At 44.3% G+C, this 20,143-nt stretch overlaps 1 protein-coding gene across 1 annotated transcript in view; it reads left to right on the top strand.

The window, feature by feature from the left end:
• The window catches only part of USP4 (ubiquitin specific peptidase 4), a 789,752-nt gene that overhangs the window by 504,768 nt on the left and 264,841 nt on the right, over positions 1 to 20,143 (top strand). Inside the window, exons 13-14 of the mRNA XM_069206879.1 lie at positions 93 to 187; positions 4,089 to 4,280. Coding sequence (XP_069062980.1) covers positions 93 to 187; positions 4,089 to 4,280 — 287 coding nt within the window. The remainder of the gene's footprint in view (positions 1 to 92; positions 188 to 4,088; positions 4,281 to 20,143) is intronic.

Genomic DNA, 20,143 nt, shown 5'->3' with positions numbered 1-20,143 from the left:
TTAATGTGTATACTTATTGTTTTTTTTTTTTAAGTAATAATTTTTTAAAGCAAATATAAGAGCTCTTAATATGTTTTCCTTCTCCTCTGTAGATGGTGGTGGCAGATGTTTATAATCATCGGTTCCATAAGATTTTCCGAATGGAGGAGGCATTGAACCATATCATGGACAGAGATGATATATATGTGTAAATATATTAGCTCTTCTACAGTACTAAATGCTGAACTGTAATACATTTTGATATTGATTTCTCTTAGAAATTCTAAATTGAGCAATTGTGAATGGACCAGGAGTATGGAAATATTTCACCAATTCTAAAAATTCAGTGGAACGCTAACACCAAATGCCAATATAGATGTTGATTCAGTTAAAATGCTACTTGCTACAAAATGTGCTTGCCCAACTTTGTTGAAAATATATTTTTGGTTAATGACCAACTAAGAGATTACCAAATTATGCAATTTATGTTAGTATGCTATTCATAGAGGAACGGTTATTAAACATGTGATAAAACAAGTGGAAAGTTCATTTAATCCACTCCAAGCTGACATTCTGTTCCGTTGCCAGCATTTTTTGTTTAACAGTTATTGAAATATTTGTCAATCATGCCTACAAGATAATGCCTTCGATTTGAGAGCTCCAATGGCATGTTCATTTAAATGACTTAATTCCCTACTGTTAAATAAGTCTTTTTGGAAAATTAAAAGTCAACATACAAGTGAATATAAATGGCATAAAACAAATGGGCACACATTTTTCAGTGCTCCATGTTCCTATACTGATCTCTCTGTTGGTGATAGTTTATCGTTAGGCTATGCAGTTTTAGATGTAAACCTGTAACTGCTGATAAAACCTCACTGAAACTGCCCTCATTGTAAACACATAAACACCTGCACAATCACAAACTAAAATGCTATTTGAAGAAAGTAAAGAAAATTAGACTTACTTATTGATTTTTGAAGGGACCAAAACAATGTAACTTTGTTATACAAGATAACAGAAAGAAAGATTAGTCTAAGATTATTCTGCTTGAATTTTGTTGTTTAGGGATGTCACTGCGATATTGTTTCTTCTTTATTTTGTTTCTTCAGTTTTATGTGCTTGGATTAAAGATGTAGGGTTTGGAAGTGTGTTTTAGGTCTAATGTAATTGTATACACTATAGAAAATATGGGAAAATTCTAATCCTATTTTATTTTTTGGCAGTATTAAATGTTTTCAGTAATTGGTGAAATGGCTGGCTCATAAGAATGATAACCAATATATACTATTCCATTTACCTATAAATACAGAATGGGTAAACCCTTTGACTCATCAGCCCCCTTCTCTAATTGCCAAAACCCAGAGGCTTTAAACATTCAGTGTAAGATGTAGTGACAGGTACCTGTGAAACAAGTAGTGTGACTATGCACATGGGATAGTGGTGACATTATTGTAGAGGACTTTTCACATTGCAACAAAATTCATAGTTGAAAGGCGCTCCATTGTTATATGCGATACATTCAGCTAACCCTGGCTTTTTACCCAACTGCACTCTGCTGCTGCGGTTTTTCAGCCCATATTCACAGTGTTAACAGCAAAGGTTCAAGTGCCAGAATACAATTTGATGTCTGTTAAAAGGTCAAAAGGTCAGGTTAGACATGGGGACCCTTGTCAGCGAAGAATATCGACGCAATAGCAGCACTACCTCAATGTAGTCGGCAGAGAGTGCAGAAAACAATAGTAAGCTTGCTTAAAAAGCATCAAGTTTCGGGCCCCTTATAATGCAGGGCTATAAACTGATCTGGGGCAATGCAAAATTTTAAAGGTTCCACAAGGCCATATGCTGTTGGCTGGGTTCACCACCACAATAATGCCATAATATTCAGTATGGATTAGGCATAATGACCCCCAGCTGTTTCTAGGAGTTTGCTTTTTTAAAACTTTGAATAGAGCACTCTTGCTTTTTTAATCCATCAATAGTCCTGTAAATCTGAAAAGAAAACTAGCGGAGTGTGAATGATAATGACATGAGAGCGCATATTAAGATGCGAGTGAGTGCAGTACACTATCTTTCTATGCTTAAAACAGTTTAACATAAGTTTATTGGACACAATACAGTGGTAAGACACGACAAGCCATGCATTACTTCTCTTTAAACTAAATATGCCCTTTATAACTATAAATGCAAAGAACATGCTTTGTAAACACTGAAAAACAAAGTTGTCTGTTTTGTGGGGTAAGGCAGATAAATAAATGCTGATGAGCACTTCTTTCAAAATGTTTGAAAAACACCACTGAAATCCACAAAAACCTAACACTGAAAACATGGCTGCCGGCTTATAGTTGTTAATTTTCTAACTGAATTTGGACATGCCACCCAGGTAGCAGAGGCGAGCAGTCATATGCCCAATCTTTCTCCTATTAACATTCATTGATAGCCCTGTCACCTCACGGTGGAACCAAAAACAGCTCCTCTAAGCTGTAAATTCAGTGCTCTGCAATGTCCGGGACTGTGCATACAGAGAGTACGACCATACTTTGTGTTGTATACCCTCACCATGTTGATCCACAAAGGTGACTAATGATTGAAATGCTGATGTGGGGGCTCTGTTCTTGTTCAATTTTTAACCTGTGAAAGATCTTCCTAAACAGGAAGGTTAATGCGGCATCCGGCAGCTAAGTACCTAAATAAACACATTTCTCATGAACTCTAGGACAGAAGCATGCACCTCACCCCACCTGTCTTCCAGAAGCTCTGCCTATGATCTACGCTTACCACCTAGTGTGGCCAGCATTGGGTTAGTTAGGATGCTTCTTCCCTATCGGGCAAGGCAATTGGTACATCAAGTCAATGGGCAAGGAACTTCCTCACAATAACAGTCAAGGCTCACCATCTTTCCAATGTTTTAAGACCCACCTCCTAGCTAGCAAGTGCATACATGCCGTTAAGGAGCACTTGAGGCACACAATGATCAAATTAATTATGCTAACCTCAATATTGACCTCTTGAGCTGAGCGGTTTCTTTATTCTTTCACATGCTATACCAAATGTGACCTACTTTACTGCCCCTTTCCCTAGATCCTAAAATGTTTCGATTTGAGCCCTAACTCCCCATCCACCCCCAATCCTTCATGCAAGGAGCTGCCCAGTATTAATCCGTGCCAACTTAGTTCAACTTTGCAGGACCATTATTCGAGCAATCACCTTGTCGTGATAAGACCTCTTCAGGGAGGAGGTTTTACACTAGTGGCATAACAGATCTACTCCTGAAAATTGATCCAGAGTTCTATGTTCTAGCTGAGCCTAGGGTGGGTTTACTTAACTTGTTTTTGTGATTACTTGAACGCAAAACCATCTGTGTTTCTGTATGGCAGGAACCTGACATGTTTTGCAGCATAAATCAATATAGATTTATACACTGCGTTTTTTCTGACCTCTGATGCTTGGTTGAAAATGTGCAACTTGTTCCTTTTCTTTTGTTTTTACAACGCTTTTGTTGTAGCCTACAAAACGAGGTGCATCTGTACCATCTCGGTATCTGTACTATCTCAGTATGATGGTGACTAGTGATAGACCGTGTCATTTACATGTGCCCCGTCTTTGTATTTCCTTTTCAGCTATCATTAGAAGAGGTCAACCAAATTGATTTTTACCTTTACGGGCCATGTTGTGGCTGGATTGCTCATACCTACTCTACTTTTTTTCCAGCTAATACCTTGAATCAGCTGAATTAGGGAAAGAGGATTTTAGGGGAATCTTAACATAAGCTGTAGATGAGTGACTATCTGCAACATGGAGTTTTCAACTTTTGTTTCCCAGGTGGCATAGATAACTCAAGCTTTTCTCGCACTGTCTATGATGTCACTTTAAACACTTCTGTGGAAACCACTCCATTATTGATGTTGTCCATGTAGAGTTCTATGTAGTTTTCACTTGAAAGAGCTAATTGTAAGTCTGTGAAATAATGAACATGTAGCACACAGTTCCAAAACTGTGGACATGGAAAATATTTTGAGTCTGTGTAAAATGTATTTTCCAGTGTGTGCTTTGCTGAATTTATTCTCTACTTTAAAATTTGTGGTTGTGTTGTACTTTATTCTCTGTAGATACCAAGTTTCCAGCCCAAGCAGTAGTGGGTCAGAATATCTCACTCTTCAAATTTACTTCAGAGAAAGGCGAATGCGACAAGCAAATCCATCTAGTGGAACAGTCCTCTATGGTCAACCATTGCTAATCTCCGTGCCAAAACACATACTTACGGTAGATTACTTGTATGATGTTGTTTTTGAACGTATTCGGTAAGTAGGCCTTTAAAATAATCGCTCTTATTATATCTTCTTGGAATTCGATTTTGCTGTTTTCTGCAGTTGTTGCCTCTATTTATATTTGGAATACAAAATTCTGGCGTTAGTTACCATTGAAAATGTTTCATTGTTTAACTTTACCAGTGTAAAAAAAAATCTTCTAAGATAATTAGTGTTGTCAAATAATCTTTGCATATTTCTCAGAGAATCTCAGTGTAACAAACTTAATGTGTTATTTGCAGATATAGCAAAATTCACATTTTTTTAATATTTTAAGTTACAATAGCATACGTTGAACTTCAATTTAAATACCGTATTGTATTAAATATTATCAGGAGCACCCGGATTAATCATTACTTTTTCAGATTGATGGACTACTAAACTAGCCATGTAATGAAGATACCAAGAGCAGTTTCTCTCATTTTCTATAAGAAATTACAGTGAGATTATCTCATGCTCTAAAATATATTAGGCAAATTGTGCGATCTTCTGTCTCTGAAAAATATTTATTTATCCCTCTTCGTTAGGCCCCATTTAAAAAAAGGATTTCTCCAGAGAAATAATAAGGGGAGAGCTACTAAATTAAGATCCACTTAAAATAGCTATATCAGCAATCCCTCTGCTTTTTTTTTTTTTTTTTTTTTTTTTTTTTTAAATAAAAGCTGTCTTACTGGCAGAAGGATCCAAGACCACACCATGTAGTTCTTTGTAAGATAATAGTGCATTTCTTTGGGAAAGTGTACTGGTCTTCCCAAATATCAAGACTTCTAATATGCCAAAGAGTTTGACTCCGGTTTGAGATTCCTAAACCTTCACACAACCCACTCAACTGGGATACTCTTTTTTTTCCGGAGAGATGCATTGATGATCATAAGCTCTAAATAGCTCTCCCATGTCCGCAATCCTAAGGGCACTTTTTCTAATAAAATGTGTTACATGTTCACCAGTCTCAGAAAAGCTGAAAACGTTTTGTTATAGGTAATTTAGCTGAATATAAAACAGGCCAAATAGACTAATTGTATTTACTTACTTTAGATCCACATTTGTTCTTGGAGAACTAAGTGACACAGGGGGGAAAAAAACTCTTCCACAAACTTTTTTTGAGAAATGTAGCCAAATAGACTGCAACTATATAAGGTGAAAAAATAATATTGCAGCTTTAAGAACTCCCAGCTCTACAGTATCTCATCATGCTCTATGTGACAGTGTCTCCATTTAAATTTTTTACACCCCAATCAAAGGATACTAACATATAGATATTAGTAACCTTTGACTCAGTTGTAAAAATAAGAGGTATGAAGTGCCTACCTTGGCACATACATAGTAGGCTGTAGTCCATTTTCCCCATGCACTTACAGGAATAGATACAGATCAACATCAATTGAAGTAGCGCAGTGCAGAAATCTAATTGTACCATTTTACTGAGAGTTATTATCCTTCTTTAAAATGGGGAGGAGGTCAAGACTGGTGAGAAATCTTTCAGGTAAAGAATCCACCAGAAAGATCATTACTGAAGGCAAGTATCCTTTTTTCTAATGGATATGTGCACCTGCAGATTTATCACCTGTTGAAAAGATTTCAAAGCAGTATCTCCCAAGTGGTGGGTCTAAAGGATCGGTCAAACAAGGAAATCCTGGCTCGACGTTCAGCTTGGAGATCGAACAGATCGACCTCAGATGAAAGATGCTCTGCCAACACCTGGGGCGTGCGCGGCTTCAGAAGCCAGTTGTGGATATATGGACTACAGAAACCCCCTGACCTGTGAAAATAAGCTGTCATCATGGACATCACCTTCATTAAAAAAAACACAATATGCTGAAGTCAGCCCAAATGGCTTGATGGTAAACTGTTATTAGTTGGAACACACTACAAACCTCATGTACTTCCTTTGAGGTTGCCGGTTTAAGACCCATCTAATATAAATTAGACATTTTAAGCATTCTCCTGAAAGTGTGTGCATTATACAAGTTCAATGAAAGCAGTTGGATGAATAACTACAAAACAGAGAAAGATATTCTGTCGTGTGCTCCTGTTTCTTACACTGAGACTGTTGAATGTAATATCTGGAAAATAAATTTTGCTGCGAAAAAGCAAACCAAATTGTCCAATCAAAGCTTACTCTACTAGAGGTAAAGCGACTGTTGCTGTTTTATTAAGAAATTTTCAGGTTGCAAAAATTGTAAAGTAGCCACCTGAAGGTCTTTACACACTTCTACAAGATGCTGTTGCCTTGATTCAGATTCTAGAACATATGACCAATTAGGACAGACCTCCTTGAGAAACATCTGAGATTAGTTTTGCTTCTACAGCTTTGATTATGGATGAGCTTGCTATTTTATTCGGGGCTTATGAATATCTATTAATTTGTGGTTCCAGAAGCAGGCTACTATACATTAGCCATCCCAATGATGGAGAATAGATTACACGAGGCCCCTCAGATCCAGCTTTTGCTCAGGGATTCTATGACTCTCACCAGTACAAATATAAGTGTGGTGCATCCAAGTAAAACAAGTCAGCCACCTCCTAAAATATTAGGATATAAGCCTGTAGTATGCAGAAATAACATTGCTAACTCTTACAGGTTTAAAAATAATAAACAATAGAACCCTACTGGCATGTTAACACATCAGTGAGATAGGAGAGCCTTCTATTTCCTTCTTTTCTGGAGAACACCAAAAGAAAGTTCGAAGGATTATGCTACACTGGCGGCATACCACCCATCTTACTATTAGGAAATCTTTAGAAGCTGATACAATACCATACAGGAACAGTAACATTAATTTAGTGATAAGGCCACATTCCTGGTTAAGGCTGCCAGGATTCAGGTCTGGTGTTCATCCACAAATCAAAAATATGGCTTTCAGTTGTCTTTTGTTGTTTGGAAAACAAGCTAACAATGTCTTTCTACTATACAGGAGAAAGACTTGGTCCAAATAGTAGTGACAAGAACAGATTGCATCAACTTAGAAGGAAAACCACCGACCAGGTTACCCTTAGGTTTGAGTTAGTCAGAAGCTTGATCACCAGTGAACATATAATCAGCACATATGAAGACATGAAACAACAGCTTTAAAGGAAAATTCCCACAATGGCTACTTCCGCTAGAGGAAGAAGCAGGGGTGGTACACAAGAGTACCATCTCAGCTAAACAAGGACCAAAACATAATTTTCTTCTACAACCTCCCCCTTTCGTAGGAAGACTAAAGTATTTCCTTAGAGCATGAGTCAAAAATCATTATCATGGGGGTGTGGCTACGAAGGAGGCCGTGGCTAAGACGGCAGCCACGTAGGACCTGCCTCTTGACCGATCTGTCCTCGTGACACCAAAGGAAATACTCAGCGCCCCATCGACCCGGTACCACAGCTTGCCCTGGGGGATCTGCTGCTGCCTGTGGAGTGCCTGGGGGCCCGCCACGGCCCTGATGGGACTGCACCGCTCGAGGTGGCAGCTCACACAAGCTGCGCAGCTCCACAATATGACGGCCATGGTGAGCCTGGGAGTTTGTCACCTCTGGCCGACCAACAAACCCCCCCAACCTATCCGCCGCTGTCGAGTGCAGGGGCTGGTGGCCACAGTGGGGCCCCCTGATCGCCGCCGCCTCCTTGCTGAGGCATACCTGCTGCCTTGGCACCCCCTCCCATGGCTGTGGAGGTAGGGCACAGAGGTCCTTGGAGTTGGAGAGCTCCAGTCTCTGGCCTGGTCGTGCCCCTGGTCGTGGGGCGAGGTGGGCTGTGGCGAGGCCTGAACCACCCCAGGATTACACTGCACCCCTGCCTGAAGTCCTTGCCGGGGCCAACACCTTCTCAGTCATCATGCATCTTCACAAGGCCAGGTATGTGGCAATAGACAAGTGTGCCTGCCTGTAGTGCAGCCTCCATCTCGTGTAACTTCACTGAGGCTCAGCCTTCAGCAACAAAATCCAGCGCCTACCCTGCTCAGCGCGCATGGTCTGGCATCATTGTCTGTAGGGGAGAGGGGGGGTGGACCACTGGGGCAGTCAGGGGCATTGGAGAGGTGTTGTGTGCTCCTTGTACGGTAGCCCGGTGCAAAGCCTCAACCTGGAGGGGGTGGGAGGATTCCTCCCCTGAACCTCCGCCTGGCACCACCGGGTGACCATCATCCCCCTACCATCCACCAGTGATCGAGAACCCCACACAGTATCATGGGCCAGGGGCCCTTGGCCAGATGCCGGACCTAGCACATCTCCAGCCAGCAGAGGGCCGTGGCACCCGTCCCCATTGGATTGGCTTGCTACGGGCCACATCAACTATAGAAGGGTGCGATCCCTGGCATGCTCGCTGCAGTCTACCATGAGGGCCCATCCCCTGCTTGACTGATGGCCAGGCACCTGGGCCCACCAGCAGCGGACGGGGCCCAAAGATGGGGCTCATGCTCTGGATCGCTTGCATAGCAGGGGCGCTCTCTTCATTGTCGTAGCTTTCACAGCCCGCTCATCGGGACAAACCAGAGGTCTCAGTCGCACTGGGACACCTGCCTCTCATGGTGGCCGCCAGGACCAAAAAAGACTGCACCCTTGAAGACATGTTGACACAACATACAGGTCCTTTGCTCTAGGGCAAGCCCCCATCAAGCAGTATAGAGTCTCCATGGGCAGAGGAGGATCGGGAGGGCCAGTGACCTTCATGGTCCTTCATGGAGACCCTCTTCTACTCTCTCCGCGACGACATCCAGGCAGTGACCTGTCAGCAGACCGAAGTGACGTATAGCGCAATTTGGAAGAACTGGGTATCTGCCATGGAGGCCCAGGAAGCTGGTCTCAAGGAGGAGGTGGAGTGCCTCCATCAAGAGTTCCTCCACTTAAAAGAGAGGCACGTCAAACTTCAGGCCCATGCAGAAAACCTGGAAAATCGATCTACGTGGAACAATGTGAAAATTAGGGGCGTCCCATCACGCACCAAGGGACCGGGCTTTAGGGAATATGTGGGAGCCTTATTTCGCCACATTTTAGGAACCTCAGATGATGTCGACATCTAGCTGGACCAGGTACACCGGGTGGGCCACACCAGACCATATAACTCAGCACCTGCTGACATCCTGACACATGTGCACGATTTCCAACTGAAAGAAACCATTCTCTGCAAGGCCCGGTAGGCCCATCCACAGCAATTTAGGGGACACTCCCCCTGTGCTGTATCAGGACTTATCGCCCATAACCCTGCAAAAACGGCAGGAGTTCACAGTGCATCTCCGGCAGGCGGGGATCTCGTACTACTGGGACCATCCCTCTCATCTTATCTTCCGGTACAACAGCATATTGCTACAACTCCGCTCCCTCACTGAGGCCTGCAGCCTCCTGGGCATAGCCAGAACTGCACCTAAGAGTAGCCCCGAGCAGTCGCCAGACCAGAAGAAAAAGTAAACCAGGTAAACAGAAAAAGCAGGTAAAAGGCGGATGGGATCAAAGCCGGCAACAAGCTAGATCCTGCAACAGTGGCCAGGGAACATCAGTCGGTGCGCCAAACAGTGGCAGCGGACACCGATTGACCGAGGACCTAATCTACGGGCATCCTCCTCACTGGTTCGATTGTGCCCATGGGCCAAGGGGCACAGATCCGGTGAGGACGGAAGGTGTCCCACACTGTACAATCGACATACCCCTCTCCCGCAGCGATGATGAAGCAGACAACCCCCCCTCCCCCCTCTATTGACTTGCTTACACCATATGGAAATATCGTTGATGGACATTTTTCTAAATGTCATTTTGAGTTGTAATTCACTTCCCAATAGTTTATGGGTACTATTCCTCCACATGCATGAGGACACTCGTTTATTCTTGGGACTGATGGGAGGTGGGGTCAATATGCAGGTCCCGATACCCTAGCCGTGCTCATACACGGACTAGGCCCGGGTATGCTTACACTCACACTAGGACATGACCTCACGCTTAACAATTTTAAGCCTCTACGTCGGAGGCCTTAGCAACCCAGTAAAACGACGGGCTGTGTTATCCGTGCTTGAATGCTCTGAAAGTGACATTTGCCTCCCTTAAGAGACATCTACTGACCAGGGACACTACCAGCATGTGCTCCCCCTGGTTTCTCAGACAGCTGTGGTCGTTTGGCCTCTCTAAGAAAGATGGGGTTGCCATACTACTCTCCTCTCGCTTTTTAGGAGACATAATCTCTCAAATGCAGAGATCAAGGGAGGCATTCTAGCTTATCGCCTTCAACTAGGGTCTCTGCACTTCACACTGGCATGTATCTACACTCCAAATGAAAAGCAAGAGCCATTTATTCTAAATGCACTGGTGCCACTCCTCCAGACACCAGATGTGGCCATCCTAATAGGCGGGGAATTTAACTTAGTGTTGGACAATGCCATGGACCGCTAAGCCCAGCGCTCAGACCAAATATGTGTCTTATCTCCGCAAGGGGCACGCTGGCTTTCTGACTCTTTGCAGATGTCTGCGCATACACCACCCCACCACAAGGGGTTTCACACACTTCTCAGCGGCCCACAAAACATACGCCAGCATTGACTATTTCCTTGCGACTTTTGACATTCTCCAACTTGTTACAGACTCTATCACCGAGCCTAGATCACTCTCAGACCACGCCCCCCCTTCGCCTTACCCTACAGTTAAAATTCTCTTACATTCTCCCTCGCACCTTGTGCCTGAAGGACTTGTTGCTTTAGCGTCCCACTGCTGTGACCGCCATCCAGATAACCATCACTCCTGTACGACCCACTCCCCAAAAGAGGTTCACTCGGACCCACAGTTTGCCGAAGTCTTTCACAACTTTTACAGGGCTCTCTACTCCTCAAATCCTGATGTGTCGACACTCATCGGATTACTTATCCTCATGCTAAATTGTCCCTCATCCACACTTAATGCAGACCCCCTTGACTTCCCTATACACATTGAAGAGGTCATCTCTGCAATTGCCCGTCTTAAGCCTGTGAAGTCCCCAGGCCCTGATGGTTTCATCCCCAGCATTCTATCAGACATTCTGCCACAAACTAGCCTCAGTTCTCACTCACCTATTCAATTTCTTCGTGACCTCCAGAACCCTCATAGATTCAATGCTTCATTCTTGATCATCCCTAAGCCCGATAAGGATCACACACTTTGTGGATCCTACAGACCCATATCTCTTCGCAACGTGGATGCCAAAATCTTCACCGGCATATTGACCCACCAGCTAAACCCGCTCACACCTGATTAGGCTGGCTTCATACCCACCAGACAGCATGGTGTTAAAATCAGACGTGATTTCCAACTGATAGGCAAGATATCACAAGACCCGAAGGAGGCTCTTCTCCTTTCCATAGACTCAGAGAAGGCCTTTGATAGGGTCTGATGGTCCTATCTGCACCAGCCCCTCGAGCTTTGTAGTTCTCGCCCCCGGTACCGTGACTGGATACATAGCATCTATAGCTCTCCCAGACACTCTATAAGGGTGAACAGGCTCTCTTCTTTGCCCTTCCCCTTTGGCCGAGGCACATGTCAAGGTTGCCACCTGTCCCCCTTCCTTACTGTTGTCTACATGAAGCCTCTGGCCCAACGCATCCGATCGGACCCTGACATCAGCTGTATCACATTTGGAGAAGAGCAATCCACAGTTAGCCTCTAAATCGACAATGTCATTCTGACTCTTACCAACCCACAAACCTTGCTTCCCTCCCTGGTTTCTAAGTTCCAAATATTCGGTACCTATTCCTGCCTCATGGTCAATATGCAAAATTAGCTTATCCTGAGCCTATCCATGTCTTGCGAGACTGAAACCAATATACGATTTCTCTTCCCGTTCGAATGGGCCGCATCACACATACCCTGCCTGGGAGCATCTCGGGCTCTCGTGGTTCTGCCAGATCGCCGCTATTAAGATGACCACCCTGCCCTGTGTTCTCTGTGTCTTCCAAGCCTTACCGCTGTCCCCACCCAAGGGTACCATTCAAACCATGCAAGCAGACATCAGTCGATTAATTTGGGGTGGTAGGAAGCCAAACCTTCAATGGTCTGTAACCTACAGTTCCACGCGAGAGGGGGGGGAGGTCTGGCAGTGCCTTACCTGCAGCAATATTATCAGGACTCTCAACTCTGGTTCTTAGTCGAATGGAATAGGCCCTTCACAGAGAAACTCTAGTGCTTTATGGACCAGGTGGTGGCTGGTTCCCATGTATGGAAGGAGCCTTTCCTCCCCAAGAAGCACAGGTTATGGGGGCTCTAGTCCTCCCCGGTCACCAATGCAGTATGAGATGCAGTGACAGTGAGGGTGGGCCTACTGACCTTCCCCTTTCCAATGACTCCTATCTTTGGTAACCCAGGCTTTACTCCGGGACAAGAGACAGACAGTTTCACAAGGTGGCGAAAGGGAGGTTGCAAACAAATTGGTTGCCTTTTCGACCCTCAGGGCAAAATTCCCTTTGAGCAACTCAAGGAGGACTATGGCTTGGGAGCGACTGAGAGAATTCGGTACTTCCAGGTTTGCCACTGGGAGCTCCACCTGTCCATTTGCCGAGAGATCACTATCACCCTTTGAGAAATGAATAATACAAAAGACATCAGACAGGCGCCTTATTTCAGAGCTTTACACCTTCCTAGTGAATCCCTGGTCAAAAATGCTGGGAAACAGAATTGTGCCGGGTCCTATCGAACTCAGAATGGTCTGACATTTATTATGCAACACTCAGCCCACTATACCTTCAGCACCGGGACTGCATATAAAATCCTACTGTATTGGTACTTATCTCCGGCTCGACTGGGTGCCTGGGATCCTGAGTGCTGGCGAGGCTGTGGCGCCACAGGCACCCTTCTACACCTGCTTTGGGACTGCCCCAAACTCCCACGCTTTTGGACTCATGTGTTGGATGACATTGAAGCCACATTTAAAACCTCCATCCCACGGTCCCGGCCTACACTGTCTTGAGGCTATCCAACCTTCTGACGTTCCCTCTGCTCTTGAAGGAGCAAACAAATGGCTCTGGCGTTAGGAGCTGCACACCAATTGATTGGCCCTATGGGGCTGAAAGAGCCTCCCAACATGACGTGTGGCTGAGTAAACTGAGGCTGATTCTGGGTATGGAACAGCCTAGACAACAAATAGATAGTTATGCCTCAGATAGCGCCACCTTCATGTGCATCTTATCGACTGAGTTTAGAGAATTACCATGTCCTTCATATTGCAAATTACTACCCTTGACTCCTTCACCAAGCTAACAACCCTCACCCATACTCACACAGAGTGGCAGCCCACCCTTCTGCAGGACCTAAATCGACCGAGTTTATCAAATTTCCCAACACATTTATGCTTCACGGAGGTATTAGTCACAGGTAATAAACCGTTAACCCACTTCCACTGACTGCTGCTGGCCACTGGGTTGTAGGCGAACAGCTGTGTCATACTAGCATTTTCTTTGCACTTGATGATGCCAGCCCGTGGGGTTGTAGCCATTCAGCTGTGTACGAGCTTAACCCATGGTGGATTTAATAAACAGATTTAATCCTAAAAATTATTATCTTCCAGCAGTGGATGCAGCTGAGATTATGTTGTAAAATGCAAATATGAAAAGCACGGTTGGTGGAGAAGGTGGAGGAGAGCACTCTACATACTTCCTCCCTTGGAAGCATGATGCAGGATTCATACCTAGCACAGCAACTCTTTGTAGCACATCAGCTGTTTCTTCTATATGGAGAAAAGTCCTTATACAGCTTTGAATATTGTGTGTTTGCTACTGCCCCCGAAACAAAGTAGTTGAGGCACTTTGTCACTTGTCCTTTGATAACTCCTACTGTGGCTCTGCAAAGTGGCCCAAGTAAACCCTTTCCCCACTCTCAGGGAAAGCCACGATGAGCAGTCACAGGTTTCTCGAGGCGGTAGTGTGGGAGTCCGATCAGAATTCAGCAGTCACGCAGCAGACACAATAAAGTAATGTCCAGCCACATACTTCTCTTTTATTTTTATTCACACAGCAGAAATAAATACTACCTAGCGCAATGTAAACAACATACAGGGTTGCAAGCTTAAGTTGTGTTACACACCCTTCTTCCCTGTATCGTCTCGATATCACTCTCCCTCCCATTACTGTCTCAATCCTGTATCATCAGTTTCCAACACTGCCGGTTTAGGCAATAGTAGGCACAGGAGGAGATGGCTCAAATACTCTCACTGATCAAAGTGCAACTCATTTGAATGCCTTTTTACCCCTTCAGCAAAATATCTTGTCTGCCTGACATAGAGACAATAGACTAAATGCAGGCAGAGTCCTGCATTTTACTTAATGGTAGTTGTAGCAGTTCTGACTGTGCTGCAGACCCAACACAAAAGGATGATGGACAAAGTGCTGAACAATGCAAACTCTCACCCCCAGTCACAGATCTGGGTTTAATCCATCGTTCTTTTGCTCACCATGCCACCCCAGGTTGGACCCAGCCATATCTAAATCAGTCTTGACCTTGTCCCTCATGAGAACAGTCCAGCCCGAACTGCCAAGCCAGGTCCTCCCTGGACCGGAAACAAGCATCCTGGGACCAGTTTCAGGGTATTAACCTACATCAGACAGGCTAGCTTGAATCCACTGGCACAGTGAGCAAGGGACTCACGTCTGGGCATACCCTTCCCACTTAGGGCAACTTTAGCAACACAAAAGGATGATGGAACGAGTGCTGAACAATGCAAACACTCACCTCCAGTCACAGATCTGGGTTTAATCCATCGTTCTTTTGCTCACCATGCCACCCCAGGTTGGACCCAGCCATATGCAAATCAGTCTTGACCCTGTTCCTCATGGGAACAGTCCAACCCTAACTGCCAAGCCAGGTCCTCCCTGGACCGGAGCACTCTGTGCTCCAGCTCTCAAGGCAGTTGCCCCTGTTATACTTTGGTCATGGCAGATGCCTCACTCGGAGTGTTGTTCACAAGGGAGAACGATGAGGCAGATCTGCATAGCAGCACTTGTATTCGGTGGAGGCCCTCTGGCCTGCTGCAGATTTTTTTTCTAGTATGGCACTATGGCCTCCACGGCGTATCCTTTGCATTGGTGTGTTTCTGGCAGTTGTGACCTCCAAGTGATCGGGGATTCATGCTACAGTGAGGAAATTGCTTTCATTCACAGCATCGGCATCCCAGTCACTGCATGATGCAAGATATCTTTATCATGTACACTATTGTTCAGCACACACAGAAAGTATGCAGAGCAACCGGGAGAGAATCCGTGGCATGTCACTCCTTGCTTCAGTGTCTGGGCAATTCTGCTTTTCCCATGTGTTCCTCACATTGTGAGCCCGCTGGGCTTCTTCTGGACAGTCCCTCTTCCTGCACACTTCTTCCCTCTCTCAGCAGGCAGGCTGGCTTCTAGGCACTGCAGACAGTCCCTCCTCTCTTCCAGCCGAAAGTGCAGACTTAAGGTGATGTCCTCTTACCTTTTAGAGACTTTGTCAGGCAGACACCAGTCCTGGTTGCTCAGCAGCTCTTAAAATATTCTGCAGAGCACTCCCTTCTTTGGTCAAGACTAACTTGGGACTGGATAGGGAATGTGGACCCATTGTTTTAAGGTTTCAGAAAGTATTTGGGTTGGTTCTTGCGATTCTCTAGCTGATTTCCAGACACAGCCTTTGTACAAATTGATGGCTCTTGCAGGAGGTAGAAAGAGGGCTAGTACCAATCAGAAGTATGCAAAACATGGGTACAATGAAATGGGAGATTGCTGCACTTGGCTGTGGTCAGGGTTTCTGAAGCAATAATCAGGGACATGCAAAAGAGCAGTCTCTGCTCATCTTGAACAATAGAAGGCACATTCCCACCTCTCATCACTTCAGCCTACCAAACTGCAGTACTCAGGAAGAACTAAACCCCAGCCCTTTACTAACAAGGTCCTCATCTGATTGCATTTCTTATTGTAGCCCTGTCTCCTTCCTTCAGCTACAGGAATATCAAAACTGTACCTCTGTTGACTATGGCAACTGTCCTCGACCTCCACCTTGTGCTATGCTAAAAACAATGGCATCCGACATGGATACCACTGGAAAACAATCTAACTACCATACATGTTCTCCATTGTCACTGCGTGCACACCCTTGAAATACATACTTAATGCCAGTGTTCTAGATGTCACATAATAGTGGAACTTTGTGAGAAGGGGTGGTGCTCTAACTCCTCCTTAGCATAGAATAATAGTCTGGTTACAGCATAGTTGCAGTAAACGTGGAACACTGCCACCCACTGCTTTGTGATACACCCAGAGCATGGACAGTAGTACAGTGCCCTTTTGATGGCATACTTTGTTCCACCTTCTAGGTCCTGGAACAGGTTCAGGACCTCACAGAACTGGGGACATGGGTCTGTCTTTGCATACACCACATATGTTTGGTGCCGGGACCAGAATAATAGTCAGGATACCAGTCTGACAAGCAGTTGGCCACCCAGAGGAGAGGTAACGACTATCCATCATGTAGGTGAGATCCCCATCCAAAACTGCCCCTAATGTGCTTTGCGGTCTGTGAACTCACAGTAAGTGATCATGATTTTGAGATGCTCACACCAAAGCCTGTGTTTTTGGGTTCTTTCCAAAGTGTACTAATACCATATTTAACATTCCATGCCCCCCTCCCCATCAGGCTCTGTGGGGACAAGTGTTTTTACCTTTGCTGGTACTTTACCATCCCCAGTGGTGTGGTAGTGTTATCCCAATTTTTGGGGATTGCACAATTTTAATAGGAGAGGGAACTGCTGGTTCTCTATTCTGCAGGAGCAGAAAATATTGATTTGTTAAATGAAATGCCGTCATTAGAAACATAGTTGTATATATTACTATAAGATACACATGCTCCTCATACTGCTGCCATCTAGTTTTGCTCCTGGATATTTGCAGCTTGTTTTTCTCCGAAAAGATTGAGTCATAAGACCTCTTATGACTCCATCCTCTGTGAACAATGTAGTAGCACAGTGGATCCACTGATTCTTTTTTCTGCCATCGGGTTGAGCACACTTGGATGCCACTCTGATGTCGACATTTTTAATCGTGTTAGAGCTTCATTTTATTCGGTTAAGATTCTCCCCTTAAATCTTGCGTAAGAAAACAATGTTTTGGAGTAACAGATGCTCCCTTTTGCAGAGACAGGACTTCAGAACAGACTGTTTTAACAGGAATTGATCAAGATTTCCTCGAGGATGTTCTTAGGACAATTATTGAACACACTTCATTCCATTTTTTCCCTAGGTGCAATACCAAATACCGTTGTATGATTGGCAAAATTTGTCATCTTTGCCTCTCTGGCGCATGTTGAAACATCCTTTGACGATTGCCTCACCTTCAACTGGGGAAAAAAGAAAAACACTCGGGTATCAGCTGGAGAAAAGGTGGGCACACGACAAAATGCAAAGAAAGGTTTTGTCTCAGGCACTCGTCATTTTTGGCGTAGAAGAAATTGAACGCACAAGACGAAGAGGCAGACCCTTCTCACATCCAGGTACAGCATACACTAGAAGAGATTGAGGCATGCTTCTCCCAAGGGTCCAACAATAATGAGATCATCACATTTGTTGCACAAAAGGTGCAGCAAGGATCGGTCTCGGAGCCAAAAGCAAAGGTGTGCTTCACAATCCACCTCTGGTCCACAGATGTGTAATGGCTAAGGCAGAGTTCATTTCTGAGGAAATCAGTCTGTTGAGTCCAGAACCAAGTTGCAAAAGGCATAAGCCTTGAGTTCAAGCACATCCAGTCAGTACATCCTTAGAGATTGCATTGGCACCGCAAAAGGCCCCACCTAAGGGAATCTAATATCAGCATGCTACCTCACCTTCTCTTTGGAACGGAGAAGTTGAGAAGGCTAACTCAGCACCAAAAACACCCCACAGCAGGCAACAAGGCTTAGAAAGACACCTTTTGGAGACCAAATCAAACCACACCCCACCAACAAGGCTGAAGCTGAAACCACATTCTTCGCAGACTTCAGAGGTCTCTGAGGGTTGAAGCTGGCTGATATGCTGGGTGAAAACCAAAAGCAGTTTTTCATACATCCTGACACTGGCAAGATTCTTGCCAAACCACCAGGAGACTGGCCCATACTGAAAGAGATGCCTAGACTTTGAGGAGGAGGTACAGGCTCTGTCTTTGGCACAGAAAAGGGCTTGAGACTGTGACACTAGTCCCACCTTTTTCCTACTACTGAAACCCACACCAAGTCCACCACCACTTGTCTTTCTCATTGATACTCTAACTGTAGATTCCTCACCAATTAGAGTATATACAAGAAAGAGAGTTAAAAAAGGCAAAGTTCCTTTTTCTTTCAATCAAAGTATGTCAAAAACTGAGAGTGCAGTACACTGCTTTCCAATCTTTTTCTTTTTTGAATGTTGTTTATCATTTTGATAATTATCAATGTGATATTTAACATACAGAAAACTCAACTTAGCAGTAATTCCATAGTTCAAATGTTGTACGTGGTTCAGTTTGTTTTACATTACATCTTTTTTTTTAGGAGTTGAGACCTGGGTATATAGAAGTACACATTTATAGCTATTAATCTGTATCATCCATGTCCTTCAGTCCATCAGTCATGCAATTTCGACACCACCCCTCTTGTGCGTTCATTTGGAATTTCTTCCATCCAATTGACAATCTTCTCTCAAAATCTCAGATCCCCTGTAAGCATTTTCATCCATTCTCACCTCACATAGTCTACATTATTCTGGTACTGACTGTCATGCAGGTCAAACTCTAAGATTGATATCTGGGAGCAACTGGAGAAAGCCAATGTATGTCTCTCCATCTCTTAGCTGGGAGTAATCCCAAGGCTGCAAACCTGCTTCGTATTTTGTGACTTTTCTTAGGTCACAGCATCAACCCCTTGAAGCACTGGTTAACCATTGCACATAACTGTAGTTCTCTTGTGGGAGATTTACATTTATAGTCATAAGCACTAAATAGTCCCACCCATGTGCGGGGGCCCCGGAGCACTTTTTCACAATATATTTTAAGTGCAGATTTTTGCCTTTCTTAGGGAAGACCTACAGAATCACTTAAGAAGGACAATACGACTACCATGCACTACCTCGGGCCTCTATCATTCGCAGTACAAGCATCTTGAAATGGTTCATAGTCATGAATCTAACAATCACCGCAATTCACCTTCCAGGTGTGCAAAAACACAGGCAGGCTCAGCAGGATTCTGCAAGAAAACCATGAGTGGATCTTGCACAACGACATCATTCACAACATATTTCATCTATAGGGCACACCTTCCATTGACCTGTTCGCCACAGCAGAAAACAAAAAATGCCAAAACTTCGCCTCAGGGTACTACCAACCAGAGACGCTGGGAAATGCCCTATGGATTGACTGGTCTGGCAAAATTCTTTATGCCTTTCCACCAATTCTACTGCAGAGCTGCATGGACATCCGCAAAGAGGCTAAGCAGCCTTCCACCCATCCAGCATATGCCTTCAAGTGGAATAGATTCTGCATTTGGTGTTCTTCCAAGAACATGGACCGCACGTATTTACAGGAAGATGTCATTCTCCCATACTTACTCTATCTGGCAAAATCTGCTTGCAGTTTTTTTTCTATAAAGGTTCACTTGGCAACCCTTACTGCCTCCATAGAATGTCCTTCACAATTTTTTTTTTTTTTTTTTTTTTCAAAATCCGAGTCATCAAGGTTTTTCTAGAAGGTTTTAAAAAGGTTTTCCCTCCCATTAGGCTCCCTTCACCTCCCTGGGAGCTTAACATATTACGAAGAATATTGAAAGAGGCTTGAGTGACCCAATTATCCATCTTGAGCTTAAAAAGAGGGGCCAGGAGATTATATATGTGTATATAATTTCATGATGTTTTTCGTAAAATAGCATAAATGTCTTTCACAAACCCTTTTTGGCAGAGTAGAGAGATGAAGCAAG

The sequence above is a fragment of the Pleurodeles waltl genome, chromosome 9 (genome assembly GCF_031143425.1).
Source record: "Pleurodeles waltl isolate 20211129_DDA chromosome 9, aPleWal1.hap1.20221129, whole genome shotgun sequence".
Lineage (NCBI taxonomy): Eukaryota > Metazoa > Chordata > Amphibia > Caudata > Salamandridae > Pleurodeles > Pleurodeles waltl.
Note: the sequence above shows the minus strand (reverse complement) of the source record. Positions and strands in the feature narration are given on the sequence as shown.